Source organism: Anastrepha obliqua, chromosome 2 (genome assembly GCF_027943255.1).
Source record: "Anastrepha obliqua isolate idAnaObli1 chromosome 2, idAnaObli1_1.0, whole genome shotgun sequence".
NCBI classification, from domain to species: domain Eukaryota; kingdom Metazoa; phylum Arthropoda; class Insecta; order Diptera; family Tephritidae; genus Anastrepha; species Anastrepha obliqua.
The window spans coordinates 34,164,802-34,182,384 of record NC_072893.1 but is presented as its reverse complement, the minus strand read 5'-3'; the positions used below and the strand labels follow the sequence as shown (position 1 = coordinate 34,182,384).

Here is a 17,583-nt window from a genome sequence, read left to right as displayed (position 1 = left end):
TTTTTCATCCTTTATATCAGTTAATATCATCATTGCTTATGAGCCTGCCAGGATGGGGTCGACTGAATTGGTCTAAGAAGTCTCCCACCAGGTCATCGGCATATTCCTGTCTGTTGTTAAAGAGAAATTGCATAACTTATTTCTCAGAAAAGCTCAGAACAGATGGAGCTACATTTCTTTGTGTGCTATTTCGAAAACCGTTTCGTTTCAATGCAATACACGCAGGACGCAGAAAGATCTGGGGGCTCCACACCATTCGATTTCCAAACTCGTAGCTGTGTTTGTCGGTCATTAAACGATCGTTATACACACAGAAAAGCTATATTTATCATCTTATCTTCATTGAAGATAGTAGACACCTTTCAGTGAAAGATAGTATTGAGCACTTTCTCTATAAATGTCCAGGTTCGGCAGCAAGACATAGCCTAGGGCAGTGCACCAGCCTTAATCCCATCAACCTTCTCCGATACATCAACAGCTATGCCTGGCTGTAGATATCTACCTATCAAAATGTCGTTTTAGTGCTATTTGGGGAATGCCACACTGGTACTTAAACCATTTCACCTGCCTACCTACTTTTAAGGTTTTCATAAAAGCATAGAAAGCCTACAGTTCTTAAAATTTGCATATGCGCTAATGTGCATATACATTAATTTGCTCATCTGCTCTGAAGAAAAATATTATTTACCAAGATTGTGACCATGATTGTTTGTAATTGGAGAAATGAGGCAAGAGAGAGATTGAATTGGAGGAGGATTGTTGATGAAGCTATGGTCCACCACAGACTGTGAAGCTAAGAGAGAGAGAGAGAGAGAGAGAGAGAGAGAGAGAGAGAGAGAGAGGTTAAAGAGCAACCAAATATTTTTTTTTTATTGAATGGAAAATTAAAATAAAATTATTATTTTACAAAGGCTTACAAAAATTTAAAATAAACAACAATACAATTTTGGAAAGTAATTTCAAATGAAATAATGGCATTCATATACACTTTTTTTTAGAATAAATCTAATGAAAACTTGCAAAAATATTGAAGGATCAAATTATTCTTATTTACTGCGTGGATGGAAACACAGTAATAATAATAAAGTTTTTATTATATAATATTAATAAAATTTAAGTTATTATAAATTTAAATTATAACAATTTGGTCCCCGTAGCCGCAGGGAGTGGTGCGTGACTACCATTCGAGTACGTAGGTTTGAACCTCTGTGAAACACCAAAATAATAAAAAAAAAAATGTCTAATGGTAGTCGCCTCTCGTCAGGCAATGGCAAACCTCAGACTGTATTTCTGCCATAAAAAAGCTCCTCATAAAACACCATTCGCCGTTCGGCGACGACTTAAAACTGTAAGTTGATATTTGGCGCGCTTTGCTACAGTCGCATAGAAAGTAGGCGTAGAAATTGCACGATTTCTGGCCCTTTTTGTAGCAAAATTTTGCTTGCGAATGCAGCCCATATGATAGAATACAGTGCAGGAAAGCGTTGATCTATAATGTTTTTGATTTCGCAAGAAAACGGTACCTATTGAGCTGCATCATAGTTAACGTATTATCTCTGAAACATAAGGGGTTAGAGGTAGTCAGAGGCCCGAGAAAATGATGATTTTCAATGATTTGTTTTTTTGCTAGTCAATTGCTTTATTTTCCAAAAATAAAAACATAGCATTAATACATCAGGTTTCGACTTGACTTTAGCAAAATTTCAAAAAAAAAAAATAATTGTAAAAGTTATCGCTGTTTGTGTGGAACCCGTTTTTTTCAGAAGTCCCTTGCAGTGATCATCACAAGTCCTTGGAGATTCATCTAAAATCAATCGGGCAAGAGAAATTAGTTTTCTTAATGGATAATCTTGTGCCTCATCGAAGTTTTTTTTCCAAATTAACAATATGGTGGCCTAAGGATATATTTGTCAGATTTTCGTGATAAAAACCGACAATTAATTGTTAAAAAAATCGAAATTTTTGAAAAAAAAGATCCTTAGATCAGGCACCAGGCACCTGTTTTTCACAGGTAGTATAAATTTTATTGAAATTTACCAAGCGGTTTTTAAGTTACAGAGATCACCAATTCAGAAGACATAGTTTTGAGAAAACACATTTAAAGTTTTGCTATCGATTTTGGGGCGCCCGAACGTCCTTTGTTAATTGTTGAATAACTCGAAAAGTATTTGTCGGATTCACTTCAAATTTTCACACAATATTTTTAAGATATTATACTTTAAGAAAATGTAAAAAAAACTCAAATTTTTTGAAAATTCTGACTAGCCCTAACCCCTTAAATTAAATTTATCTTACTTACAATGCTTTAGCAAGAAGGCTAAGACATTAATCAGTCAGCAGCAGCCCAGTCTCAATAATTTCTGAAATGCTGCAGAAACCCTTTAAATATTGCTATTTTTGTATATTTGTAGATATATATTTTTTAAATTTTTTTTTAATATTTTTTTTTTTACTTTTTTTTTAATTTTTAGTCAATAGTGAGTTCGACATTTTAAAATGAGAATGAAGCTTATAACACTACTCTACTGACTTCTACACAAATAAGTTTAAAAAAAAATGGCTCACAGTAGGCGCCTAAGAAATTCTCGCATTTAACTTTTATAAAAACAAGAACTAATTCTCAATAATTTGTCATAAATATTGCCAAACCTGTTCTGTCAACTTTTTCCAATAAATAAATCTGCTATAAACGCCTTCTCATGGAAAATTAATTCATTCATGTGCACTCGGAAACCAGTAAAGCCACTTGAAGGCGCAAAAATCTGCAGTGGCACGAAATCTTAGAATTAAACCTCCTTTCCCCAACAAACGCCCACATCACGGCAAATGAACGTCAAGACCACTACTTGCCCTACGGCCAGCATTATGACTTTAGCTGCTGGTAGTATTTGCTTGCTTGATACAATGAAAACCTTCTGCGCCATTACCCCGCACCCCGCACTTGCAGTGCTCCACTGCTATTTGATGTTAAGTTCAAGTATGCAAATTTCTGCAACGCTTTGCTTAGTTACATACATACATACATTCATACATACAAATCTCGCAGTTAACACCGAGTTATTGCCGTAACGCTGCACACAAGAAGCAAAGCAAAAGAATAGAAGTAAAAAGTTGGCATTCAAGCACAGCGGCATAAATCAGCATCAAGTTAGACAGACATTAGTTGCACACATTCATGCAACATGTGCGAGTATATGTGTGTAGATATGTAGATACGTGGTTGCACATTCACACGCAAAACTAGTTAATGAATTGGTGCGAATTAAACGAGTCTGACATCTTTGTTACTGCACTGCTGTGAATTAATGAGAAAAGTTTTCAAAAATTAAATGCATATAAATAAAGTTAATAAGTGTTAAGCGTTTTTTTTTCTACAAATTAACAGCGCAGAATTCACTTAACTATAGCGGCAAACATGCAATTGAAAATACTTTAAGACGCATTCAAGTTGAAGTTTTCGAACGCCACAGCCTCTGAGAACCAGTTCAAGTGCGCCGAAGTCAAGCAAATCCACGCCAACTGTAGAACTGTCAAGCACCTGCGCACTTGTTCTAATTTTTTCTAGCATTTTTCAGTAGCTACACTATTTAATTTAAAAGTATGTATACATACATACATACATATCATATATAAATATTATATATGTATTATATATACACAAAATAATATAAATATTCATGCCAGCTAAATAAAATCGCTTGAGAATTGCGTCGTTCATGTGAAAATTTACTTGTTGTTGGCCATAAGTTAATTTGTGCAAATCATTGATTTTTTCTTACGCCACTCTTTTTCTCACTTGAATGGCTTAACTGTTGAAATATACAGTGTAAATACATATATACATACATATATTTGTATCTATCAAGCATTAATCGTGTGTTGAAGGACAGTTTGACAAAAGAGATTAATGAATTGTTGAAGTAGTTGGCAAATCGATATAGGATAACTAAAAACGCGCAACTAACTGTATTTCGTCTAAGTACCATGCCGGAAAATCTATTGGCTCTGTGCTTTAATAATTTTACAAATTTTTGCATTGTAATTTCACATAGCTTCGCACCAAATAAGTTACTTCCGTCTGCCTCGATAAAATTTCTACAAGTTTTCTACTAGAATTTCGTAAGAAAAAAATATAGAGAATAAAAGCATGATGAAAGAGCGTATAACTCCTGATCCCTAACACTAAACAAGTAGGTGCACTTGAGAAGAGTGTTCAGTAGATCTCACACTACACTTCATCACAAAACACATCATTGAGGGATTGTAGAGCGATTCTTATGCAGCGCTTCTGGGCTGAAAATCTATCCACCAACAGTGCAATCAACTTATATAATTATTTACTCCCCTGCTTTTTTAATAACAAATCGAACAAGTATTTTTCTCCAGCTTAACCGATGCGTTGGACGTAATCTAAGTGACACACGATCCCTTTCTTGATTTGGCGGCGAGTCATAAAACTCAAAAATTTGTCAAGAATTTGGAAGCTGAAATCAACAGCTGAAAAAAATGTTAGCCGCAGCCGAAGGGTTAGTACGTGACTGCCAATTGAAAATGCATAGGTTCGAGTCTTCGTGCATGTAACACCAAAATGATAAATAATTTTTTTTCTAATGGCGGTCGCCCCTCGTCAGGCAATGGCAAACCTCCGAGTGTATTTCTGCCATGAAAAAGCATCTCATAAAAAACATCTACAGTTCGTAGGTGTCGTAAAACTGTAGGTTCCTCCATTTGTGAAACAACATCAAGGCGCATACCACAAATAAGAGGAGGAGCTCAGCCAAACACCTAAAAAGGGCGTAAGTGCCAATTATAAAGGGTGACCAATTTAGAGGTATCGGATTTTAAATCGAAATAAAAAAAGAATAAAATTCAAATTGGTTGGGCAATGTAGAACCAGTCATGAAATTTATTTTTCTAAAGATAATCTCTTGCAAATGTTAGCCGCAACTGCCACGTAATCCGGCCACCCATCAACACCAATTTTTAATGACTCGCTGGAGTACTTCGGTCGGTATCTCGTGAATAACTTCAGTGGTATGGGCTTCCAATGCTTAAATCACAGCTGGTTTATCCACAAAACATTAAGACTTTACATACCACTACAAATAAAAGTTCAAAGGTGTGATATCACACGATCTTGGTGGTCAATCCGAGACGGGGGATAAATTGCTTACCAAAACGACTATGCAGTATATACATGATTTCACGAGCTGTATGACAAGTAGCGCCGTCTTGTTGAAACCAAAAGTTGTGGAGATCACTGGCTTCAATTTCCGGCATCTCGCATCAAAAAATCGTTTATCATGGTGCGATGGCGTGCGCCATTCACTGTTATATTGTCTTTGGGTATGGACCGATGATTCCTTCAGCCTATAGACCGCACCAAACGGTTGTTTTCTATGGATGTAATGGCTGTTCTTGAATGGTTTCGGGTTGCTTATTTTACTCATTGGTGTTGCCATTAAGCCAAAAATGGGCCTCATCGCTGAACAAAATTCGGGTGAACACTTTTCACCGAGCGCCTCGCTTAACTAGAGTTATTGGCCATTCACACCATTGCAGACTTCGTAAAACAAGCCTTGTCAATAAATTCTGTGAAAAAGTATGTACATTAAGAATATCTATAAGTTTACGAAATTGTGCCATAAGGGGTTAACATAAGTACATAAAAGTAGACTGATCAATCTAACTTAGTTATTGCCATTGCCTACTGAGAGGTGGTTAATTTGCTTGGTGTTCCATGTCCAAAATGGACAACTAACCGAATAATAGTCATACCAACTTTTCCGACCACGGTGACCCATGGTGAAAAGATTTTAGAGGTGTGGCCAAAATCAGACCGTAAACTGGTATTCAGCGATTTTGAAAGAATCAGCTGATTTGCTTACGTCATTAGAGTTGTGACGGCGGTTTGTTTGCGAAAAAAAAACAGAGATTGTGTTGGTGATAAACGAAAAAAACAACACAGGCTCCGCTCATATTGCTGCGTTGCCGTCTGTACTATGACTGATTGAACGATTGTGTCAATATGTGTGAAATGAGCGGTCGTAATTCTGCTGGTGAATCACCCCATGACGTGGCAGCCGAAATTCCCTTCACAATTTTGTTTCTCACCCCAGTTATTAGCCAAACCTGGTAAATCTATCATTCTTGATGTGGGACATGAGCGGGAAGAACTCTGCTGCCGATTTGTTTTTCACCAGAGCTGATAGCTAAGCCTAGTAATCTATCACCCTTGGCGGTTATCTACTTAACCCTAAAATAAATTTGGACTTTACTTTATTCCCATTACTTACCTACCTGTTTTTTGGATAGTTTTGAATTAGCACTAATTAAAATATTAAATAAACAAAGCTAAAAACATAATACTTTTTTTATTTATATTAAAAACTTTTTTTATTAAAAATTCTTTATTTTATTCAGTGCAAATAAATGATTTTATTTTTAATTTAACTCAATATTATCAATAGTTGAAAATATAAACTAATAAAACCGAACTACTTTCAAACTAGTTCCTTATTATATTCAAATGACACTAGTTACTAACTAGTATTAGTGGTACCAGTTTGCGTAAAGTTTTCCCTACTGGCCACTCGCTCATAATTGTTAAATGAATGTGTTCGAAGCAGCCTTGAATTGCTTTACGCAGACTAGTTTGAAATAAATGTGTATAATTACTTTTTCTCAAAAACGGGCATGACTGTTCGGGTAAGGGTATAATATCAAAAAATACCAAATGTGTCGGCGCTCTTGGCTGATTGAGATCAGCGACAAAAAAAAAATGTTTTTAATGATGCTGATGATTTGAGTTTTAAATTTTTGTTTATTATTAAAACTACAAAATATTTTCGTAAATAATTAAGAAGAAGTCAAGTTTAAGAAATAAATTATAGGATATTCTTTAAAAGGTGTAATGAATCATGTACTGTAGATTTTATTAAGATTTCTGAAAATTTGAATAAACAAGAAACGGCACCAATAAACTGAAAATGAAAATGTGTGTATGCCGAACTCTGTAGCTTTAACAACATTCGCTTGATTTTTTTGATGAAAGCCTCAGGGGAATTTCGCACCATTATTTTGAACGACAATTTTTCGGTACTTGTTTTCTTTACTCTGCTAATCAGAAAGGTAGTCCAACTTAAGAAGTCTATTAGTGACAGACGCAAAGATTAAATGGGCTATCGACCCTTTTGGTCCTTATAAATCAACTGGAATTGCAGAAATCACGGGATATTGCCTCACCGTTTATTAAAATTATCGTTAGAAGTTTTCTTAACATGGGCCACATTCCGCTAGGATAGAGAGAGACAAAAGTTGCTTTCATACCCAAGGCAGGCATACCCGAGCTAACCAGAAAAGGTACTGCTTTTCAACTGTTCCGTGATAAAAGAACCATTGGAATACCTTTGGCCACGAGTAAATTAATAATAAAAAACAACATTACCCAAGAGGCCAATAGGACATGGGAAGATGAAGATACATGCGTAACAGCTGGGCTACTATGGCTGCAAATAAACAAGAAAAGGACAAAGAAATAGCTTAGCCTCTCAATAGAAGATATCTCGAAGATCGTGGCTTGTGTCACCGGTCATTGGAGACATGAATATTGTAGAAGTTGTAGAGATGAGAAAGAAACAGTTGATCACTTCCTTTGCAATTGTCCAGCCTTAGCTAAAATCAGAGCAGGTTTTTAGGTAGATATTTTTGCAATTCTCTTACGGAACAGTCCGGTGTGGGGATTGGATACATTCTACGCTTCATAAGAGCTACAAAATTGTTTCACGAAGGAATATAAATGAGGTTCCGTGTCGTACAGTGGCATCACAACGGACCTATAAGGTCTAAGTGTTTACCGAACGATGGGTGCGTTTTTATGGGGCGATGGGTGATATGGCGACAGCAGCTTCTAAACCAATTTTCGCAGAACGAATACCACTGAGCCAGACAAAACAGGGTATTTACTGAGAGAAAAGGATGTCATAACCTTTATTTTTTATCATTTCACGCATAAGAGATGATCACTCCCAGAAAACAATAGTGTCATACAACGCCCTTGCGCCTACATCACGAGGACGTCCCAGACTAGCATGGTTTGAACAAGTTCTAATGGACCTGAGGAGACTGGGTGTTGGTTTGGTTGGTTTAAGTGTCGATTCGTCCAGAATCCAACTAGCGCTTCCGTACAATTTTGTTGCCACCTCCTCGTTACCAAGAGGAAACACTGGGTGTTAGAAACTGGAGAACTGTTACCGAGAATTGAGATGTAGGGAAACGAATCGTGAATGAAGCTAAAGCGCGCCTCGAGCTGTAACGCTGCCCCATTATGATGATGATGAGTGCGGCTTACATAAGCACTTTGATGAGCACTTTTCAATATCAGTATCAATCTGCTCGTATTTTAAAAGTTTAACTATCCAAGAAATGCTAGTAAATGCGTATTAATCACACTACTATTCTACCAACTCCCTCTCTGGTCTAAATTAAATGGCATTATGTGCATATCGATAATGTAATGCCAATAAGAATTATGGAATGATCTCATGTAAGCACTAATAATCGCCTTAAAGCTTCAACAGTTAGCTGATTGGCTGGTTGGCTTGACAACTGACATCGCCCACAGCACGACTTCAACTATTCTTGTTCAGATTGTGCCAATATTAGTGCCACTCACTGTCACTCAAGCGATCAGGAAGCATGGCAAAATGGATTTGGCGCGCCGTTTGGCCGTTTGCTTTCTGGCTTGCCAAGTGAAAATGAAAGGGTTCTGCGAGAAATGGCCATGAGCTTGCTTTTCAATGTGTTTGTGCGAATCGATTACATTTCATTTTTTTTTCCTCAAATTTTTTTTCTCGATATTTCTTATAACGCGTTTAATTTGTATTGTTTGACCCGCATACAATACACAACTTTTCAACAAAGCAGCATGCGGGCCCACGCCCCGAAATGAACTCATTAGTGGTGAAGCAAAAAATAAAAAATAAAAAAAAATTAAATAAATAAGAAAAAAATTATAAAAATAAAAGGAAAAATATATTCTAAACACCGCTCGCTTAACAATGGCTATGACGAAAAAAACAAAAAAAAAAAAACAATAACAACTCCACTCAAATGGTAACAAAGTGCGGCTACCTTTTGTCAACCGCCTCACCACTTATATGTACATTGCACGAGAAAAGTCATGTTACTAGAAAAAAAGAATGTAGCGCAAACGGGTGTTGACGTACGCTATATGTAGACGACTGTGTGGTATTTTTGAATTTTAATGCGCAAACGCCTATTATTAAGCTTTACCTCATATGACTTGAGTTCAAGTTTTTTTCTCGCGCTGCCTTTTCGCTCTTTATTTCTTTTATTTATCTGCGCATGAATTAAACGTTATTGGGTGCGCTGTTGTTTTTGTGTTTTTTTTTTATTTATATATTTTTGTTTTTGTCTTGTATGGTTGTTTTTGTGACTTTATACTGCAGTTGCTCCAATTCACGCGCGGCAACTTCTACGCCAACATCTACAGCTGTGGGCAGCGTAAAGGCAAACGAAAAAGAAAAAGGCAAAACATGCACGTATTTAGTAAAGTCGATTAAATTAAATGACAATTAAAAGCATATCAAAGCGTATCGAAGCGCTCAAACACGTGCTGCAACGCTTCTAACCGTAACCACTTGTCCACCAGCTGCCCCCGCACTTTGCCAACTTTGGTCAACTGCGTGATTTCGGTTTGTCGAGTTTCTCAAGTGGGCGTTTTCCGGTGTGAACACACAGTAGTAGCATTGATTTTCCAAATTCCCAAATGTAATCAGGCTATGCTCACCTCCAGCGGTCAAGCTGGCTGCCCATTTTTGGTCAGTGTTGAGCGTATTTTAATTTGTTCGACAAGCACTGCCTCGCGAGCAGTTGAAACTCATTGCACAGCTTCACTTACATTCGACAGCTCCACTTCTTGTGATTTGAGTTTGATTTTGATTAAGCGAAAATTTGTGTAGCCCGCTCGCTTGGTCAACACATTCATTTGCACAATGAATGAACCCACGCGGGCTACCAGCACCGCACCTTTTGAATTTGGTTAGGTGGACGACCTGAAAAGTAAATGTATACCATAAAATAATTTTAATTGTAAACGAGTAGGAAATCTAAAACACAATTAAAAACATCTATACAAATTTGGCTTCAGCAAATAATTTATTTTTGTTTTTGTTCACTTCTCTTTCCAGATGGTCCACTATGTTTCAGCATCAGCGTTGACCTCACAAAATAGTTTGGCATTGCAAAATCATCAGCAACTGACATTTGGCCAATTGTTGCGCGCCGCTGGTAATATGGGTGACATCAGAGATTGTCCGGTAAGTGGCGTTTTTAGACTTTCATAGCTTCCACTCACCATATTCGTATCCAAATAAATCTAAATCTAAACTTGTTTTCATCTCACAGAATGCTTGTGGCGCCAAGATTGGCATCTGTCGCGCGCTGCTTAATCGGCCAGATGTTGTTTCGATCGGCATTGTGTGGGACTCGGAGCGTCCTGCTGCCGATCAAGTGCATGCTGTGCTCAAAGCGATTGGCACCAGTTTACGTCTGTCGGACGTTTTCCATCAGGTAGCCGAACATCGTTGGGCTCAAAATGTACAACACGAATTGGTTGGTATTGTCTCGTATTACGGCAAACATTACACGACCTTCTTCTTCCATACCAAACTCAAAGTTTGGGTGTACTTCGATGATGCAAATGTGAAGGAGGTAAGTCGAGCTTATTTACTCTCGCCCATTTTCATTTGTGTATGCCTAACGTCTTTCTCTCTCACTCTCTCTCTCTCACTCGCTGTAGGTTGGCCCCAACTGGGAAGGCGTTGTCGATAAGTGCAGTCGCGGTCGCTATCAACCCTTACTTCTTCTCTATGCTGTGCCACAACCACCCTCAGGTGGATCACAATTCGCGCCAGAGTCTAACCAATCCACTATTGTACGTCGCGCCATCACACCAAGTCCCATCACACCGGACAAACCGAATCTGGGCAATACCCGACGTGCCATTACACCGACACCACTGCGTTCACCCAACGACTATCAGAACCTGAGTGTCATACAGAAGAATATCTTTGCAAGCGCACCGTCTGCCGCACCGATCAATAGCGATGAGACCGACGCCTACATAAGCCGCAAGACTGTGGAGCATGTGTTGAATGCACAACAGTATCAGAATTTGAGCGTCGTGCAGGACAAGATTTTCGCCAATAACGGCAGTGTGGCGACGAATCAAACAGCTGATGAGAAGGATGCTGATTCGCTGGCTCATAAAATTGGCAAAGTACTCAACGCCCAACTGGTGCGCAAGTATCATTTACAGTTGCAGCGCAGTCAGAGCGCTGAATCTGGTCATGTTAGTGGCTCTTCGAATGGCTCGTCACCGCCCAGCGATGGTCTCACCATGCCCGATCACTTGAATCAGCCACGTCGTCGCGACTCGGGCAACTGGTCAGGCGATCGCAATAGCGCAAGCTCAGCTTCATCCACCACTTTGGATAATCCCTATCTGTACATGGTGGGCAAGCGCAATCCGCCGGCAGTACCACAAAGCCCCACACGCAATGGATTGCCTTACGATCCCGGTTACGATTCATTCTCGCTTAGCTCTACCGATTCGTATCCGCCAAAGCACCATTTAAATCCACAACTCGCTAAGATACCCGAGGCCGGTGCTTCCACAATGCTCTCCGGTGACTGTGAAAAGCTCTGCAACGAGGCCGACCAACTGCTGGAGAAGTCACGGCTCGTCGAGGAATCACACGACCTCGAAACCGCACTCGTGCTGTGCAATGCTGCTGCCGGGCGCGCACGCGCCGCCATGGATGCACCCTACAGCAATCCACACACCATGACATTTGCACGCATGAAACACAATACGTGCGTAATGCGTGCACGCAGTCTGCACCGTCGCATTTTAGTGGAGAAGGGCGCTGACATGGACGCCATGCCGGAGATGAAGCACATGCGTGAGGGCAGCAACAGCAGTGTGAAACACGTACGACAAAATAGCAAAGACAAGACTTTGGACAAGACGCCAATGCAGGTAAGCACCACAGCCGCCACCACAGCAGCAAATAAAAGCATTGAAATCTACGCAACACTGCCGAAGAAGAAGAGCCCATTGAAGGCATTGGCAGCCGCGGTGGGTAATGATGATAATGCCATCGAATATGAACCGCCACAACCGGTGTCCGCTAAGCCGGAACGCGAAAGCCGCTCGTTGTTTGGACGCAGCAGCAGCAAGTCGGAGAAGGAGAAGCGCAGTCGCAGTGAGGATCGCAATAAGCTGACGCGTGAGTTTTCGCTGACCGAAACTTTGTTGGTGAACGCGAAAGATACGCTAAAAAAGCACAAAGAGGAGAAGGATGAAAAGAAAGAGAAGGACAAGAATGGCAAGAAGCAACATAAAATACGGCGTAAGCTACTTATGGGTGGACTCATACGTCGCAAGAATCGCTCCATGCCCGATCTAACCGAGGCCGGAGATGATGCGGCAAACCAGAAAGAAGCACCTCCGCAACTAGCCACTTCAGTGGACGACAGCTCGGTGGGTTTGAATGGCAAGAATGGCATGAGCGGCTACATCTCGGAAGGTCACTTTGACTATCGCGACTCGAACAATGCCAATCCGAATTTAGAACGCAGCAAACTTATGCGCAAAAGCTTCCACGGCAGTGGACGCCAATTGACAGTCGTTGCTAAGGTCGCGCCACCGCCGCCTATGCGCACCAGCTCTGCACTGACACAACAGCAGCTGCAGCAACAATTGGCATTGCAGCAGCAACAGGACGCAGCGGTACTACAACATTTTCACCACGAGGCGAATCTATCCAATATTTCCGCAATGAGTTCCAACACTTCAATCAGTGAGGACTCGTGCCAAACCATCATTACGACCTGCGCGCAGGTACACAACGAACAGAGTCCGCTCAAGGACAGCTTGTATCAGCCATCGAACATCGTGGGACAATATCAGCACCATAACGGTTATACTGCTACAGCGATCGATCTTGGTAGAGATGAAGTAGACGGCATTGCTGGCGGAGGAAATGGTAATGGCAGAGGAAGCAGCAGTAATCCAAGCGAAGTACCACTAGAATTGCCGCCATATCCAAGCCCACCGCAGTCGGTGTGCCACTCGCGACAGGCCAGCGAAGATTTCCCACCGCCGCCACCGGAAATCGATCTCGAACCGCTAAATCATCAGATCAATCAGATTCAAGTGCTTGAGGCAAACAAACAACAACGCAATATGGAGACGCTGGAGGGCACCTCCAGCATATTGGCGCAATTGCAGCAACGGCACCAATTGATGAAAATGCGTAAAGAGCAGGCTACGCCGACCAGCGAACCCTCTACCTGGCTAAAAGAATTACAGGCCAAGCAAACTGATCTCAGAAATGCGCAACGTGCCACAGACTCACCAGTCGCGCACTTAACACAACAGTCCAATGGCGTACGCGAGTTAGCTCATCGTTTCGAACAGTCGAAATCAGCCGGCGCCAATGAACAGCAGCCACTGCGCTCCTACTCATCACAAGAACTGTTGCTCAATGCAACAAAGCCACAAATTCGCACACAAATGAATGGCTTACCGCCACCGAATCACCATGTCATGGCGGCGACACCCACACCAAGCACACTGCCACCCAAACCCGAATCGGATGAAGTGGACTGCGCGCCACAACGCTTGCAGCGCCTACCGCCGCACCAGGTGTTGCCCAAGCCGAAATACGAAGTGACGCAATCACAGATCGCCGAGGAGCTGCGTGAGGTGGAGATGCTCAATACAATGGTACAGCAAACGCTGAACAATACGCCAGCCGTGCAACAACAGCAACCGCAGCCGCAACAGCAACAGCAGCAAGCCATACAACAAAGTGCGGCCACCGCTACAGTGCCAAAGCGCGTCAAGAAGAAAAGCGTATCTTTCTGCGATCAGGTGATACTTGTGGCAACAGCGGACAATGAGGAAGACGACGATTTTATACCGAATCCGATTCTAGAGCGCGTTTTGCGTACAGCGCAAAATCCCAACGATAAAGTAACGGCGCAAATGATACAGCAACAGCAACAGAATATCATACGACTGCCAACGGAAGCACAACCGCGCATCGTGCAGCCCCTGCCGCCTCCAGTTCAGCAACAACAACAACTACCACCGCCACCCACTTTGGCGCAACAGTCGCCAATGTTGGGCGGCGATCGGCGCCCGGTGCCTTTGCAGGGGCAAGAGATGCAGCGCTACGTGCAGTTGCAACGCCCACAGCTGGAAGCGCTGCGGCAACAACAACAGCAAATTCAGCAACAGCAGCAGCAGCATCAGCAGCAACAACAACAACAGCACCAGGCTGCTGTACCATACATGCAAGCGGGTCAGGTGTACACGCCCATGCAGGACATTTATCGTATGCAACAACACCAACAGCAACAACAATACACTTCACAGCTGCCGCCACCACCGCTGCCACCGGCACATCAGCAGCACGCACAATACGATGAGCGTATGCATGTCAACAATCTCAACAACAACAACAACAATCATGTTTTGTTGCCGGCGCGCACTAGCATGAGCGGCATCGCTAATGTTGCCACGCAGCAACATATGCAGATGCTAGCAGCTCAGCAGCAGCAGCAACAGCAACAACATTTGGACGCGCAATCGAGCTATGTGAGCATACCGCGCACACACATGAATCACCAGCAGCAGAGCTACTCAGTGCAATTGCAAAAGCACCAACAACATTTGCAACAACAGCAACAGCAGCAACAACAACAACAAATGCCATCGAATGCAGCCTACTATCCGGGCGTGCCAGGTCTGGACGCGCCACCACTGCCCTCACCCTATCAACGCGTGCCGCTACCGCACGGATACCCCGCTAGCGAACAATTTCCCAGCAACAACATGCCGAAGCCACAACATCCCTACCCATCACCGACAACAGCACAAAACACAACTGCCGCGCCCTCGCCTTACTTTCCTTTGCCACAGAACTCAGCCGCCGCACTGGCGATGAGCGCCAACAGCCAACCACAACACACCAAGGCATCACATCAGAAGAAGGTTAGCTTTGAGCCTGGCACCAAAGGTGAAACGGACTCGCTGTGCAATGGCAGCAACAATAACAACAACAGCAGCAGCAACATGTCAGCGGCGCTACCACCGAAACCGATGAATCTCACCGCCACCAACGCCAACGTCAACAACAGCACAGCCGCAGCGCAACAAAATGGGCTGCCCGCGGTAATGGCGATGGCAGCGGCTGCGGCAGCCGACAGCAGCGTCAATGTGACTGCAATACCGACACGCGTCTACAACAACGCCATCGTCAAGGCATCCGCCAAGGCGGTGGAATGCAATTTGTGCCGGAAGCGGCATGTGATCGCGCCCGCCGTCTACTGCACCAATTGTGAGTACTACTTGCAGATGTTGAACAGTCGACGGTAAGAAGGAAGATGGTCGGTCGCTGGCACCGGCAGCAAAATGTGAAAGTTTGCAAGATGAAAGTGCGGAAGTGTGGCAGCGCAGCGAAGCTGCGGCAATGATAAACAAAAATCGCTGAGCGAATTTAGGTTGTTTACGATTGCATTTCCATAGAATTAAGAAAATAATTGTTGGTTTTGTAGTTGTAAAAATTTTTTTTATATAGTAGTAGCTTAATAGTAGAGTTTAGTGAAACTATGAAATCTCAAACGAAGTTGCCGCCCATTACAAATTAGTTGGTGCAATTCGATAGACATACAGACATTTTGAAGTTTGCTTCAGAAAGTGAAGGTAAGTATATGGCATTGTTTTCATACCTACATGTCAGCCTGCATGCACAAACGCATACAAAAACGGTCTACTTGTACTATATGCACAAACTTTAAACTGTGTGGCTTTTGAACAATTTTTGGAAATTTGAATTGACGCGAACTCTCTTTCTCAGCTTTTCCTCCATTGCATGCAATTCCTTTAAGGTTCTACATAAATCACAATTGGCAATAGTTTTGATTCAAAAAAAGAAAAATATTGAGCAATTAATTGATTACAACAAAAATTTGCTTGCAAATCTGGCGCTACTTTTAAAAGCTTTTAAGTCTTTGTCTACTCAAAAATAAACTACTACAAAAAAGATAAAAATTTACTTAACTCTTCCATTTCGTTTAACAAATAATGTAGAAATATGCTTACATCGAATATTTTTAAATATATTAAATATCAGTTAGACGTACATATATGCTTACGCATTTAGAAATACACACGCATTTACATACATACAAACAATACATTTAAAGAAATTCATGAAAATCTCATACATTAAACCCATCTAATCGTTGTTTATACAAAATTACAATAATTATTATCTTGTATTCACATATACATACATATATTAAGCGCTAAATTACTACATACATACGTATATATTAGCATAATTAGTCGCTAGTTGCAGGCGTTGCGCTTGGGCGTGGGGCTGTCGAACGGCCACCAGCCCCCAGCGCATGCATTTCACAAAATATTTTTATTTTATGTTTACAAATAAATTTTACTTATCAATATTGCGTATATATATATATAGAGCTACTGCGTATGTGTGTATTTGTTTTATGATATTTACATTTTTTTCTTTTGTAAGTTTTATAATGTTTTTCCCCACAGAAAAAAAATATTGAAGAAGTAGAACAGCTGCAGCTGAAAAGAGATGTCTTCATCCAACTAAAAGAAAAACACAAACAATAATAATCATTTGCCTAATAAATAAATAATTTCTTTTTTACAGATACAAAAAAAATCGTGTTTTTATTTAGCATGAAAGTAAAAGGGTTTTCATAAGGCTTCATATGATTTCTCAAAATAAACTTTTTTCTGAGGGAATTCAAATGTTTTTTATTCAATGCGTGATGCAATCACTGTACAAAAGTACAAGTAAGTATGTTTTGACAGGGAAACATGGTCTGAGTTTGCGGGTATCCAAGTGAGTGCTTGGTTTTTTTGCATGAGTGTATTGACGGGGTGACTATACCAAATTAGAGTTTTTATGGTACCATTAAAAACAATAGAATAGCGACAAAAAAAATTCAAAATAAAAATTGTCTTAGAAAAACAAGGTGAAGTCCAAAATAAACAAGGCTGAGCTAAAATAGAAACGACAGGAGCTCCGAGTTTATTTATTCAAAATTGTCCCCTCTGGCCGCGATACACTAAAAGCTTTTCGAAAGAGTCATTGACCGGAATGTCCTTACAAGCGTCGAAATATCGGTACAAGACTTTTGGATGGCCACAACGGACGCAAAACGTTATCCTTGCATGGCCAAATGCAATTTTCCGAATAGGTAGAAGTCACGGGAAGCCATAGCAGGCGAATACGGTGAGTGATTGATGGTTAAAATGCGATTTCTAGTCAAAAAATCAGTCACAAGAGTGGATCGATGAGACGGTACATTATCATGCAATAAGCACCAGCTTCCGCCTTTGCGATATTCAGGGCGAAATTGAGGAATGCGATGCAACAAACGCTTCAAAACGCCAAAATAAAAGATTCCATTGACGGTTTGGTACACTAGCACGAACTCTTTGTG

The 17,583-nt window shown here is 41.1% G+C and overlaps 1 protein-coding gene across 1 annotated transcript in view; it reads left to right on the top strand.

Annotated features, from left to right (window-relative positions):
- Positions 1-16,751, top strand: part of LOC129237042 (uncharacterized) — a 49,963-nt gene extending 33,212 nt beyond the window's left edge. Inside the window, exons 4-6 of the mRNA XM_054871427.1 lie at positions 10,212-10,340; positions 10,429-10,734; positions 10,823-16,751. Of these exons, the coding sequence (XP_054727402.1) occupies positions 10,212-10,340; positions 10,429-10,734; positions 10,823-15,472 (5,085 nt within the window). The 3' untranslated portion in view covers positions 15,473-16,751. The remainder of the gene's footprint in view (positions 1-10,211; positions 10,341-10,428; positions 10,735-10,822) is intronic.
- The last annotated feature ends 832 nt before the right edge of the window (positions 16,752-17,583 follow it).